The sequence below is a fragment of the Mustela putorius genome, unplaced genomic scaffold (assembly GCF_011764305.1).
Source record: "Mustela putorius furo isolate JIRA1106 unplaced genomic scaffold, ASM1176430v1.1 tig00000997_pilon_pilon_pilon, whole genome shotgun sequence".
Lineage (NCBI taxonomy): Eukaryota > Metazoa > Chordata > Mammalia > Carnivora > Mustelidae > Mustela > Mustela putorius.
In genome coordinates, this window is record NW_025421527.1 from 3,197,700 (window position 1) to 3,211,709 (window position 14,010).

Genomic DNA, 14,010 nt, shown 5'->3' on the forward strand with positions numbered 1-14,010 from the left:
GTGCAAAAAGGGTGAGTGTTACACGATGAGGACCCATGAAGAGAAAAGCAATCAAAGAAAAGGGCTGGAGGAACATTTTCAAGAATCCAGGGAAAGGAAGAGGGAAGCAAGGAGGAATGTTGCGAGGAAGAGAGACATTATCCCAGTGTCCCCATGAGGCCACGTCCACGTCCACGTCCATCAGAGGGGAGCTTTTGGTCACTAAGGCTAGAAATCCACCCTGTTGGGCTGAAATCATCTGGGGAGTGTATTGGCTGATGGAACTGGGGAGCCCAGAGTCATTGGGGCTCCAGCCCCTTCTGTGGGTCTGTGTATCTGCCTTCACTTTTCTGATGCTTTGGTTTCGTTATTGTTACTATTTTCAGTATCACTGAAGTATGATGACAAATAAACACTGGACCTATGGACAGTGTGCAGCTTTCGAGCCTCCCAGGAAGGAAGGTTCGGAGGCACCCTGGGCCATGCGGGCCCTCGCAGGCTCTAACAGGGGCAGCAGAGCCTCTGACGTGACATGAACGAAGGTCCTCCTGAGGAAAGTCCTCCAACAACTTCCCAGAGAAGGCGGCCTGAAGACCCACAGGAGCCGAGCGCACATGGGCCTGCGGGGCGTTGCGGCTGAATGCCCACGTCCTGCCCTGCAGTGCCTCCAGTGAGGGCACGCGGCATTTCAGAAGGAAAACACAGAACTTGTCAAGAAAACGTCTACTGAAGCAAATCATGAAAATTAATATTTTATGTAGCATTCATCACATGTTGGAATACTTCATTTGCCATTTTCCTTTAAAAAACATAAAATGAAGTAGCCGCTGGAAGTTTGGTGTATGTGTACATGGTGGTGTGATGTCCACAACCAGGGCAGTTAACTCGGTCACCACCTCACATCTGGAACTTCTCCTTCTCTTTCTTTTCTTTTATTTTTCTTTCTTGTAGTGAGAACACTTGGGATCTACACTCTTGGAAAATTTCATACAATTTCCCTGCCTTCTTGCTTGCAGGCTTCATCCTTAGGCTTGCTTCTTGCTGCTGAAAAAGGATTGTATTTATTTCAGGCTTCATACCCTGACCTTATCATCCAGGACAGGAGAGAGCATTTCTTTTTCCTACATCCTCCATAAGAATCGGGCTGTGACCAGGGAGATTCAAATTAAAACCACATTGAGATACCACCTTACACCATTTAGAATGGCCAAAATCAACAAGACAGGAAACAACATGTGTTGGAGGGGATGTGGAGAAAGGGGAACCCTCTTCCACTGTTGGTGGGAATGGAAGTCGGTGCAGCCACTTTGGAAAACAGTGTGGAGATTCCTCAAGAAATTAAAAATAGAGCTTCCCTATGACCCTGCAATTGCACTACTGGGTATTTACCCCAGAGATACAGATGTAGTGAAAAGAAGGGCCTTCTGTACCCAAATGTTCATAGCAGCAATGGCCACGGTCGCCAAACTGTGGAAAGAACCAAGATGCCCTTCAACAGATGAATGGATAAGGAAGATGTGGTCCATATACACTATGGAGTATGATGCCTCCATCAGAAAGGATGAATACCCAACTTTTGTAGCAACATGGATGGGACTAGAAGAGATTATGCTGAGTGAAATAAGTCAAGCAGAGAGAGTCAACTATCATATGGTTTCACTTGCCTGTGGAGCATAAGGAATAACACGGAGGACACTGGGAGATGGAGAGGAGAAGGGAGTTGAGAGAAATTGGAGGGGGAGATGAGTCATAAGAGACTGTGGACTCTGAAAAACAACCTGAGTGTTTTGAAGGGGAGGGCATGGGAGTTTGGGTGAGCCTGGTGGTGGGTATTAAGGAGGGCACATATTGCATGGAGCGCTGGGTGTGGTACATAAACAATGAATTCTGGTACACTGAAAAGAAAATTTTTAATTAATTAATTAATTTTTAAAAATCAGGCTGTGTGTGACCTGTGCCACCGAGAGCAGGTGCCTGGCCTTGAACCATCACTTTGGGTGATACAAATGGAATCTATCTGATGACTGACCTGACTGGCAGGTTACCTGTCCATCCTTTATCCTGTCACCTTGACAAAGATGCTTTCTCCTGATGTCCTCAGGCTGATCAGAGCCCAAGGTTACACATAAGAGTAGAGTCAACCAACCCATATCCATATGATATCCATGCAAGTGTGACAAGGTGGACTGGAAGTAAAGAAATAGCCAAGCAGTCTGACCCAGGCAGGAAGATTGCAGATGACCCATGATTTGCTCTTCCCATTCCCATATTTTCACCTTTGCCACCTCTCCCATCTCAACGTTATTTTCCAGAAATGGCCAAATGTGTAGGTCTGGGGCCTGCATGTGTTCTCTCTGGACATTTTCCAACCATGGGCCCCACTCTCAGCTCTAAAAAAACAAAACAAACAAAAAACCAAAAAACCCCTAAGTCTCTGTCCCCTAGTTCAACTCACATAAATTGCTGACTAATAAACTGGTTAGAAACAACAATGAACACCATAATCAAATCAGGAAAGAAAATTTTCAAGGTATAAAGATAGGAAAGACCTTTTCTTCCCCACTACTTGAAACCCAGAATGTCCCTGCTTCGTGGTCAGAGCTTGAGAATGGTTTGCTCAGTTAATTAATGAAACTGAGAGCCATTAAAGTCTAGTCATGGATGACTCCACTCCCACTGGATGGGGGTCATCGGTCACAGAGGGTCCATCTTCATTATTCATGGAGTCTGTCTGTGCTGATTGGCCTACCTGCTGACCTTGATTTGTAAGCCCCAGACACATGTGCTTAACACTATTCATGGACAGCTAGAGTGACCTGACATGAGTCAACCACAGGTGCTCCAGACCAAGCTTGATCCAAGTGTCTTTCTGCCTTCCTGTATTAATTCTGACACTGTAAACACATATCCTGTTCATGATCAATTTGGTGCCACATTTTCTGCACCTCTGTTGTCTTTCCAGGCGACTTCAGTGTTTTAAATGGCCCTGAAGCCCAGAGCTTCAGGTTGACTGGTGTCCTAAGCACACGAAGGTGTAATGTGCCCCATGACAAAACACCTGCGTTGGTAAGGCTCGCTCAGGCTCCTGATGCAGAGCTGTGGGCTCTGCACTCACTGATAATGAGTAAACAATGTAGTAAATACAGGGAAAAGAACAGGTCATTCATGACATCAGTGTGGACCCACACCAGAGAATAGTAAAATAACATCTAGGAGGCTATGATGATGCCATGATGACACCAAGAAAAAGGGGAAAAGGTACTCTGCTCTTGGATTCATGAGACAATGACTATTTCTTTTTGTTAGTTTCTCAAACTGTCTTGGGCAGCATAGCCACGGGACTGAAAGCCAAAGACCCTGGTGATCACAGTACCCAAGCTGGGAAATTTACACACTTCTGAGCTGGTGTTTTATTGTGGGGAAATACTCCATACAAAAAATTATTTACAAATACATATATATTAAAGAAGCTGTCTTTACTTTTTTTCTTTTTTTAAGATTTTATTTATTATTTGACACAGCAACAGAGGGAACACAAGCAGGGGGATTGGAAGACGGAGAAGAAGGACTCCAGGATCATGACCGGAGCTGAAGACAGATGCTCAACTGGCCGAGCCACCCACGTGCCCCGCTGTCTTTACTTTTTTTTAAGATTTTATTCATTTATTTGAAAGAGAAGGAGGTAGAGATAGAGAGAACTCAAACAGAGGGGGGCAGAGGGACAGGGCGAAGCTGACTCCCTGCTGAGCAGGGAGCTGGACTGCAGCTCAGTCCCAGGACCTTGAGAGTAATACCAGAGCCAAAGGCAGCAGCTTAACTGACTGAGCCACCCACGCACCCCAAGAACCTGTCTTTAAATAGAAACACACATGAAACAAGTGACAAGAGTCATGAGCAAAGACCCCCAGAACTTGAACCCTGCTTTGCCCCCAGGATCAATGGCTCACTATCTCCGACTCAGAGTCCTAGAAGCTGTAAACAGCAACCATGAATGTCAGGAGGCACTGTATGCCTGGTCTCTGCTGGGTCTCCATTTATTCCTGACCACAACACCCCCATTCTCTTTCCTGGAACATCTCTCTCCCTTCAGGGACTCACAGACATGGCACGGCTACCTCTCAGACATCACATTTATGCACCTGTGAATCTCCCTGCTGATTTTGCTAAAATGCAAGTTGTGATTCAGGAAGTCAGCTGAGGCCAAGACCTTATATTTTAAAAAGCCCCAGGGTGACAGTTCTGTTGCTGCTGCTCAGAGACTGGCAAACATAAAAACAAAACAAAACAAAACAAAAAAACTGAATCCTGCATTTCTGTTTAAACTAGAATACTTGGAGCAACAGATTCATCCAATAGGTTTTTGTAGTTAAATAATACAAATCTTTACAGAAAACGTGTTTCTACTTAGGAGACCGGAGATGTCACCAGAACAGGGAAACTGTGCACTCCCTTGGCCAGGTGACAAGACTTTTAACAAGAAGAGCAGCAAACATCTCAACAACTACAAGCATGTCTGGGAGAAGAAGGAGGAGGAGAAAGAGGAGGAGGAGGAGGAGATGGATGAGGAGGAGAAGAACCTATGGATTTAGCATAGATTCAACATGGGTTTTTATTGAGGATATTTCCCATACAGGTGAGACACCTTCCCAAGTATACAAATATGAAGAACATATAGACTTTGCTCTCAAGGATCCTAAAAGTTAGAAGGAAAACTGTCCTAACTGGGGAAAGCAGGCACCAGGGATGGGGAATAGGACTGTCAAAGTACAGGGAAAGGTGGTGGGAATTCTCACTACATAGACAGCGTCCACTTCTGAGTAAGGGAGGGCTCTTTGGAAGAAGTGACATCTGATGTCTGTCACCCATGGAGGTGCTGGGACTTCATTTACACTGAGTTAAATTTGAGAGTTAAGTTCCAGAACCAATCATAACAACAAACCCCACTGAATTACACTGAGCTCATATTTACAACTGATCATTAAGCACAATTGAAAGTCAAACTTGCGCCCAGAGAGTTGTAAGGACTTCACCACTGAGTTGGGTTTAGGTAAGTACTGGAGCCTGGGCTGCTGGGATCTTGTTCAGAAGGGAGGTCAGTGCACTGATGTCTCCAGTGTGTTTTCCTGGGAGCAACAGAGGAAGAGTCATTCTGCAGCAGGGGGAGGTGAGGACTGCAGGGGAGAAGGGCACTGGGAGCAGGAGGGCTGAGGGCAGACTAAAAGGTGGGACACACATGGGAAAGACAGGAAGGTGGCTCCAGAGACTTACCAGCACTTCCAGAGCCACAACGTCAGACCAGCCAGAAGCACCAGGGGCACTATCACCACCAGGAAGACCAAGCCCATGGAATGGGGCTTCTCTGTGGGTTTGGTGCACAGAGGGTGTCACTTCCCATCTATCCTGAGTTGAACTGCACCTTCCTGGTCCTCCTTGCTCTGGTCATCCTCTGCCTCACCCACTCCCCTTCCCATTTTCACTTCTCCCATCCCTCCTCAGAGATGGACCCTTCACCCAGATTGATGCATCCTCCCATATCTGTAGGACTGAACTCCCAGTTCTTCCTTCCTTGGATTGCCATTTTTTTTTTAGTCACTTTTGTTCTAGCAACCCCAATTTTTCATCTGGTTCTCCTGCTCTGCTGGAGATGCACCCACCCTCTTTCCCAGCTGGGCCCCAGCTCTTTCTCACCCCAGTAGAGGATGATGTCCTGGCCTCCTAGACTACTGTGTCTCACCAAGCATGACAGGCCAGCCGCCTCCCTGGCTTTCACATCCAAAGACACCTGAAGATACCACGTCCCATCAACATGGGGCAGAACATCACCTCGCTGGGTGCCTTGTTGTTCCTGCTCACCACGCATCCACATCACCCATACAGGCTTTGGGTAGAATCCAGAGATGTGGCACACCAGCAGGACACGGCCAGGACCCGGACTGGGGCCAGTGGACAGCCAGGCTTCTGGCCTCACTGCAGACACAGGACAGATAATTGCAGACTGAGAGGGTAGATCTTCACATCATTTTATATAGACATCTTTCCACATCTAGAAACCTGTAACCATCATCCCCTCTCCCTCTTGACTCTTTCTTACCTTGAATTAGATGGAATGTTATAAACCATGAGTGCAGAGTAGAGGATTCATAGAGGAAGAGAGCAGGACTGACCTTGTCGCTGAAGATACGCCTTCCCTGCTTCAAGAAGACCCAACAGGAACTGGGGGCAAGACTCAGTGAGGAGTTTGTATACTATTTCATTGAAAACATGGTACTGATTGAATACTGTACAGACTTGCTGAGCCCTACGTCCTCCCTTTGGAGATGGCCACCATGATGTGTTCTGGAAACTCATGAGATCTGATCCTTGATAAGCAATCCGCATGAAGCCTACTGATGCTTCTCCAAAGTGGGAATCACAGCCTAACAGCAGCTGAACCTGGAAGGGATCTGGGGAAGAGAGACTGAATTATAGTAGGGGGAGTGAAGGAAAGGAAATGAGATGAATGCAAGTCAAGGATGCTAGACGCGGAAGGGTGAAGTTGGGAACCGGAGCAATGGAGGAAAGTTTGACTTGAGGGGAGGCTCAGACTAAAGGGAAGTGGTGGTCGCAGGAGGTGGAGGCAATGGTGAATGACTGAGGAAGGAGCAAATGTTGGAGGAGAGACATGAAGGGTGTGGAAAGAGAATAGGGGAGGACTCAGTGGGAGAGCTGGGGTAAAAACAACCTAGGGTGAAGGGAGTGCACTGGGGTATAGGGAACACATAGACATCACTGATAGAATGGACAGAAAGCACAGTTCAAAGTCAGTCACAAGTGAGGGAGCAAGGGTGCTTGGCTGGAAGCCAGGGAAAGAGGTGGTCAGGGGAGACACAAGTGAGCGATGGAGAGCACGACCTGTGGTCAATGAGAGGAGTGGGAAGCTGAAGAAAACGTGAAGCTTCTCAAGAATCAGGGTCTGGCCTCTACCCCTGCCCAAATTCGTGTGATTCACTTTCAGATAGAGAGAGGTGAAGTTCAAAAGCCAGTGCAGTTCATTTCCTAGAGAAAGAAGGAGCTCAGTGAGACACACACACTTGCCACGTGCAGCCCAACCCAGAGGGAAATGAACTTACATTCAAGCTGCCATTGGCTGATGTGGTTATGATATGCTGAAGGAGATCTAATGGAGTATGTGTAGAATAACTTTTCTACTTCCGTCAGCTCCTCATTGCTGAAGTTGCCTTTAGACCAAGGCTGCAGGTAAATGAAAGCGCCAGTCTTATTGTCCCATCCATGAGTCTGCAAATCATCCAGCCAAGCTGAGCCTTGATTTTGTGTCCAGGAGGAGTTGTAAAAGGATGTGGTCAGGATGATTCGGAAAGAGACTGGCTCCTGGAAGTCTGTGGGTAAAGGACAGATAAACTCTGCAGTGGAGAGCATTGGGAAGGAGAGAGGTGCCAGGGAGGGGAACCAAAATCTGAAGGACAGAGAAACAGTAGTTATCTCAGGAGACATGTGCTTCCCCAGACATTCAAGCTTCATACCCAGCCTTTAGAAGAGCACAGGTCCTCAGGGTCAGGAATTCTCAGGGAGGAGCCAGGCTGACAGTCTCCCTCCCCTATTATGAGTTGGGGAACTCACACCATGAATGCACACACTCAGAGACACAAATGCTCACATATAGACACACACAGAGATGTACACATATATACACATGTATGTACATATACAAACAGAGACATGCAGACACACACCAACACATGTACACACACAGAAATGCAAAGAGATGCAGAAGACTCCTATCCACACATACCTATACACATACTCAAATGCACATGAACGCATGTACACACATCACAAACACACAGACTGGCAGAAACGCACACAGACACACATAAACAGATACAGATACATAAACAGATATACACATACACACACACACACACATGTACCCACTGGGCAGGGCCAGAGTTCTCACCATCTTCACTGTCACCATCTGGGAGGAGAACCACCAACAGCACAAGTTGTAGGAACAGCATTAGTATTCGCAGATGCTTTCTTTCTCTTACAAAGCCGGTCTTTGACCTCTTTTCTAACAAACCTACCCCACACACAGCCCCTCTCTTCTGACTTCCTTCTCCACACACAAGCCTTCCCTGAGTCTCTGCTAAAATGCAAATGTGCTCCTCCCTCAACCCTGTACACCTACTCAGACTCTCAGTTCCCCTCCTGGTCCGATGCCCCTCTCTGGCTTCCAGCTTCTCCCTGTCACCAGCTTCCGTTCTTCTCCCTGTCCCCTCATTCAGATACTACATAAGGAGTCCTGTGTGGCATGGAAACTGATCCTAGCTCTCCTACATTTTCTTCCCATTCGGACAGTAACCCATGAAAACACACAGCTCCCCAACCCTAGACCCTGTTGCCACTCTGTCCCTCCTGCCCATGTGACATCACCCATGCATTTCCTTCCCCTTCTCATTCCCAGCACAGCTCATTCACATCTCTGACTTCTCACTGCTTATGTTAAAAAAAAACAAAAGCAAATGGGTAAATTTGGAGATACAATTGGTTTTATTAAGCGATTCAAGAATAAGCCAGCATCCCATCTGGCAGGTAGAGGGGAGCTCTGAAGAGTGGTGCTAATGGAAAGATTTCATAGCAAGAAAGTTGGTGAAGAAGAGAAAGAGTGTTTCAGGGAAGGTCACCCTCCCTTAATTAGGAGAGGAGGAGGTATTAACATGAAGACAACCTCCCCTCCTAGTGGGTGGAGAGGGCCCATGGGACAGAGCACCTCCTTGGTGCTGACCAGAGAATTCCTAACCGACAGGTGAACATTTTAGGGGGAAGTTAGAGATTAAGTAAGGTTTTGGGACTTGGCATGGCCCAAGGTGTCATTTTGGGCCCAACATTTTCTTTTTAACAGTTGTTTTATTGCTTCTCTGGATCCCCTCATGACTGAATGCCTAACGGTATTAGCAACCACCAGTCCACCATTATCTTTAGGGGGAAACCAGCAGTCATCACAGAAACCATGTGACACTGAAACATCTGAGGAAAACCCCCTCAGTCTGACTTGAATGAATATATATTCGCTCACCGAAGTCACTTAGCCCCTGCCTGGATCCAAACACCGTGCTATACTCATGAAAATACAGTGTTCACAGTGCAGTCACTTTCTTCAGGGAGATTTTAGAGAAGAAAAATACATAAACCAAGAACTATAAATTTTGGTGTCCTGGTTTTTTCTTTGCTTGGTTTATTTATTTTAAGGACAGTTAATATACAATGTTATATTACTTTCAGGTGTACAGGGTAGAGATTCAGAAATCCCATACATTACTCATTGCTCATCAATTTAAGGGTTTTCCCAATCTCCTCTACGTATTTCTCCATCCGCCAACCCACCTGCCATCTGGGAACCAGTAGTGTGTTCTCTATAGCTCAGAGGCTGTTTTTTCCTTTGTCACTTCTTTTTCTGTTACTTTTGTTAGTTTCTTAAATTCCACATACAAAGGAATCATTTGGTATTTGTCTTTCTCTGAGTGATTATTTCACTTACCATCATACTCTCTGGCTCCATCCATGTTGTGATTGCAAGCTTTCCGTCATTTTTATGGCTGAGTTTTATTCCATTGAATATACACACCAGATCTTTTCTTCTTTATTCTTCTACCTACGAAACACTTGGGATGTTTCTATACATTGACCAATGTAAATAATGCTGCAGTAAACATTGGAGTGCATGTTTCTTTTCATTTTAGTGTTTTCACATTATTTGGGTAATATCCAGTAGTAGAATTACTAGTTCATATGATGATTCTGTTTTTAACTTTTTGAGGAACCTGCATACTGCTTTCCACCACGGTTGTACCAGTTTCCATATCCACCAACAGTGTGCAAGATTTCCCTGTACTCCACTTCCTCTACAGCACTTCTTCCTTGTGAGTTTTTGAATTTAGTCAGTGTGACAGGTGTGAGTTGATATCTCATTATGGTTTTGATTTGCATTTCCCTGATGATGAGAGAAGTTGAACATTTTTTTTTTCCTGTTGGCCATCTGGATGTCTTCTTGAAAGAAATGTCTACTCATGTCTTCTACCCATTTTTTAATTGGATTATTTGTTTTTTTGATTATTTGTTGTTGAATTGCCCAAATTGTTTATATATTTTGGATACTAACCCTTTATCAAATATGTAATTAGGAAGTATCTACTCACATTCAGTGATTGTCCTTCAGTTTTGTTGATTCTTCCCTTTGCTGTACAGAGCACTTTATTTGATGTACTCCCAACAGTTTAGTTTTGTTTTTGTTTCTCTTGCCTCCGGAGGCATATCTGGAAAAATGTTGCTGTGGCTGATGTCAGAGACTTTACTGCCCATGCTCTCTCTCTCTCTTTGCACATTATATTATTTTTTTTTAATTTTTATTTTTTACTATTTTTATTATATTCAGTTAGTCAGCATTTAGTACATCATTAGTTTTTTATCTAGTGTTCAACAACTCATTAGTTGTATATAAGACCCAGTGCTTAATGCAACACATGCCCACCTTAATACCCATCACCCGCTTACCCCACCCATGTACCCCCTTCCCCACTGTAACCCTCACCCTCAGATTGTTTCTGCAGTCCAGAGCTTCTCATGGTTTGTCTCCCTCTCTGACTTCTTCCAGTTCAGTTTTCCCTCCCTTCCCCTGTGGTCCCTTCATGCTATTCCTTATGTCCCACACATAAGTGAAACCATATGATAATTGTCTTTCTCTACTTCACTTACTTCACTCACCGTAATCTCCTCCAGTTCCATCCATGTCGATGCATATGGTAGGGATTCATCCTTTCTGATGGCTGAATAATATTACATTGTGTATATATGGACCACATCTTCTTTATCCATTAATCTGTTGAAAAGCATCTCAGCTCCTTCCACAATTTAGCTATTGTGGATATTGTTGCTATATACACTGGGGAGCACATGTTCCTTCTTTTCACTACATCTGTTATCTATGGGGTAAATACCTAATAGTGCGATTCTTGGGTCTTAGTGTAGCTCTATTTTTAACATCTTGAGTAAATTCCATACTATTTTCCAGACTGGATATACCAGCTTGCATTCCCACCAAGAGTGTAAGAGGGTTCTCCTTTCTCCACACCCTTGCCAATACTAGTTGTTTCCTGTCTTGTTCATTTTTGCCATTCTACCTGGTGTAAGGTGATATCTCACTGTGGTTTTGATTTGTATTTCCTTGATGGCTAATGATGATGAACATTTATTCATGTGTCTGTTAGCTATTCATATGTCTTCTTTGGGGAAGTGTCTGTTCATGTCTTCTGCCCATTTACTTACTGGATTATTTGTTTTTGAGCATTGAGCATTGAGTATTGATCTTTATAGATCTTGGATACCAGCCCTTTAACTGAAATGTGAAAATGTCTTTGCTGCCCTATACTTTCAGGGCAATACCTATCAAAATACGATTGACATTTTTCACAGAGCTGAAATAAACAATCCCAAAATTATTATGGAACCAGAAAATACCTCAAATCTTCAGGGGAATATTCAAAAAGAAAACCAAAATTGGAGACATCACAATGACTGACTTCAAGCTACATTACAAAGCTGTAGTCATCAAGATAGTATGGTACTGGCACAAAAACAGACATGTAGATCAATTGAACAGAATAAAGGCTCAAGAAATGGCTTCAAGAAATGGGAAAAGGCTCAAGAAACTCTCTAGTCAACTAATCCTGGACAAAAATCAATGGACAGAAAATCAATGGAGAGATTATCCAATGGAAAAAAGATAGTATCTTCAGTCAATGTGCTGGGAAAACTGGACAACAACATGAAGAAGAATGAAGCTAGACCATTATCTTACACCACACACAAAAATAAACTCAAAATGGGTGAAAGACTTCAATGTGAAACAGAAGTCCATCAAAATCCTAGAGGAGAACATAGGAAGTAACCTCTTCAACAATGGCCATAGAAACTTCTTTCAAGACACTTCTCTAAAGGCAATGGAAACAAAAGCAAAAATGAACTTTGGGGACTTCATCAAGGTAAAAAATTTTGCACAGCAAAGGAAACAGTCAACAAAACTTAGAGACAATCCACAGAATTGGATAAGATATTTGCCTGTGCTCTCTTCTATGATTTTTATAATTTCAGGTCTCACATTAAGGTCCTTAATCCACTTTGAATTTATTTTTGTGTATAGTGTGAGAAAGCCACCTAGTTTCTTTCTTTTGTATGTGCTGTCCAGTTTTCCTAACACTGTTTGTTGAAGAGACTCTCTATTCCCATTGCATATTCTTGCCTCATTTGTCAAAGTTTAATTAACCATAAAGTTGTAGGTTTATTTCTGGGCTTCTGTACTGTTCCATTGACCTATGTATCTACATTTGTGCCAGGTCCATACTGTTATAATTACTACAGCTTTGTAGTACAACTTGAAATCTGGAATTGTGATACATCCATCTTTGTTTTTCTTTTTCAAGATTATTTTGTCATTCAGAGTACTTTTTGGTTCCATACAAATTTTAGGATTGTTTGCTCTAGTTGTATGAAAAATACTATTGGTATTTTGATAGACATTTCATTAAATCTGTAGTTGCTTTTGGTAATATGGACATGTTAACAATATTTGTTCTTCCAATCCATGAGCAAGGAATATCTTTCTATTTCTTTGTATCACCTTCAATTTTTTTCACCAGTATTTTATAGATTTCAGAGTATAAATCTTTTGCATCCTTGGCCAGGTGTATTCCTAGATATTGAATGATTTTTGGTGCAATTGAAATGAGGTGGTTTTCTTAATTTATCTTTATGCTGTAACACTATTAGTGTATAGATATGTCAGAATGTGTACTCTGCTATTTTAGGATGCAATGGTCTGAAATAGCATTTATCCATCTGGTTTAATAAGTCATTCAAGGTCACTGTTTCCTTGATGGTTTTCTGATTGGATCTTCTGTCCATTGATGTAAGTGGGGTATTAAAGTCCCCTACTATTATTGCATTACTTTTCATTACCTCCTTCATCTTTGTTACTAGCTGCTTTATATATCTGGGTGCTCTCATTTAGGGTGCATGAGTGTTTACAATTGTTATATCTTTTTGTTGGATTTTTCCCCTTATTATTATATAGTGTCCTTCTTTGCCTCTTGTTACGGTCTTTCTGTTAACATTTATCTTGTCTGATACAAGCATTACTATCTTGGCTTTCATTTCACATCCATTTGCTTGATAAATGCTTCTCCACTACTTCAGTTTTAATCTCATGTTCTTTTAGGTCTGAAATGAGTCTTTTGTAGGCAGCATAGAAATGGATCTTGATTCCTTTTTTTCCATCCCATTACCCCATCCTTTGATTAATCATATAATCATCTATATTCAATGGGATTATTGATAGGTATGCACTTACTGCCAGTTTGTTACTTGGGGTTTTTTAGCTTTTTTAAAAAAATTTATTTTCAGTGTTCCAGAAATCATTGTTTATGCACCACACCCAGTGCTCCATGTAATATGTGTCCTCTTTAATACCCACCACTAGGCTCACCCAACCTCCCATTCCCTTCCCCTCCAAAACCCTCAGTTTTTTTTTTCTCAGAGTCCACAGTCTCTCATGACTCATCTCCCCCTCCAATTTCTCTCAACTCCCTTCTCTCCAGCTCCCCATGTCCTCCACGTTATTCCTTATGCTCCACAAATAAGTGAGACCATATGATAATTGACTCTCTCTGCTTGACTTATTTCACTCAGCATAGTCTCTTCCAGTCCCATCCATGTTGATACAAAAGTTGGGTATTCATCCTTTCTGATGGAGGCATAATACTTCATAGTATATATGGACCACATCTTCCTTATCCATTCATCCATTGAAGGGCATCTTGGTTCTTTACACAGTTTGGTGACCATGGCCATTGCTGCTATGAACCTTGGGGTACAGAAGGCCCTTCTTTTCACTACATCTGTATCTCTGGGGTAAATACCCAGTAGTGTAATTGCAGGGTCATAAGGAAGCTCTATTTTTACTTTCTTGAGGAATCTCCACAC

The 14,010-nt window shown here is 43.2% G+C and overlaps 1 protein-coding gene across 1 annotated transcript; it reads right to left on the reverse strand.

The window, feature by feature from the left end:
- Positions 1-4,570: 4,570 nt before the first annotated feature.
- On the reverse strand, positions 4,571-8,397 carry LOC101688750 (T-cell surface glycoprotein CD1a). The gene is made up of 6 exons (XM_004775791.3): positions 7,934-8,397; positions 7,089-7,355; positions 6,144-6,422; positions 5,668-5,946; positions 5,248-5,338; positions 4,571-5,102 (listed from the first exon to the last, which is right to left on the reverse strand). Exons 1-6 carry the CDS (start codon positions 7,992-7,994, stop codon positions 5,006-5,008), a joined length of 1,074 nt encoding a protein of 357 aa, XP_004775848.1. The 5' UTR covers positions 7,995-8,397; the 3' UTR covers positions 4,571-5,005.
- Positions 8,398-14,010: the final 5,613 nt, after the last annotated feature.

Coding starts and splice junctions, on each gene's coding strand:
- LOC101688750 (XM_004775791.3), bottom strand. CDS start 7,994: ATGCTGTTCCTACAACTTGTGCTGTTGGTGGTTCTCCTCCCAGATGGT. Junction 7,356..7,933: donor AGATGGTGACAGTGAAGATG/GTGAGAACTCTG, acceptor CTTTACCCACAG/ACTTCCAGGAGCCAGTCTCT. Junction 6,423..7,088: donor CAGCCAATGGCAGCTTGAAT/GTAAGTTCATTT, acceptor TCTCTTCCCCAG/ATCCCTTCCAGGTTCAGCTG.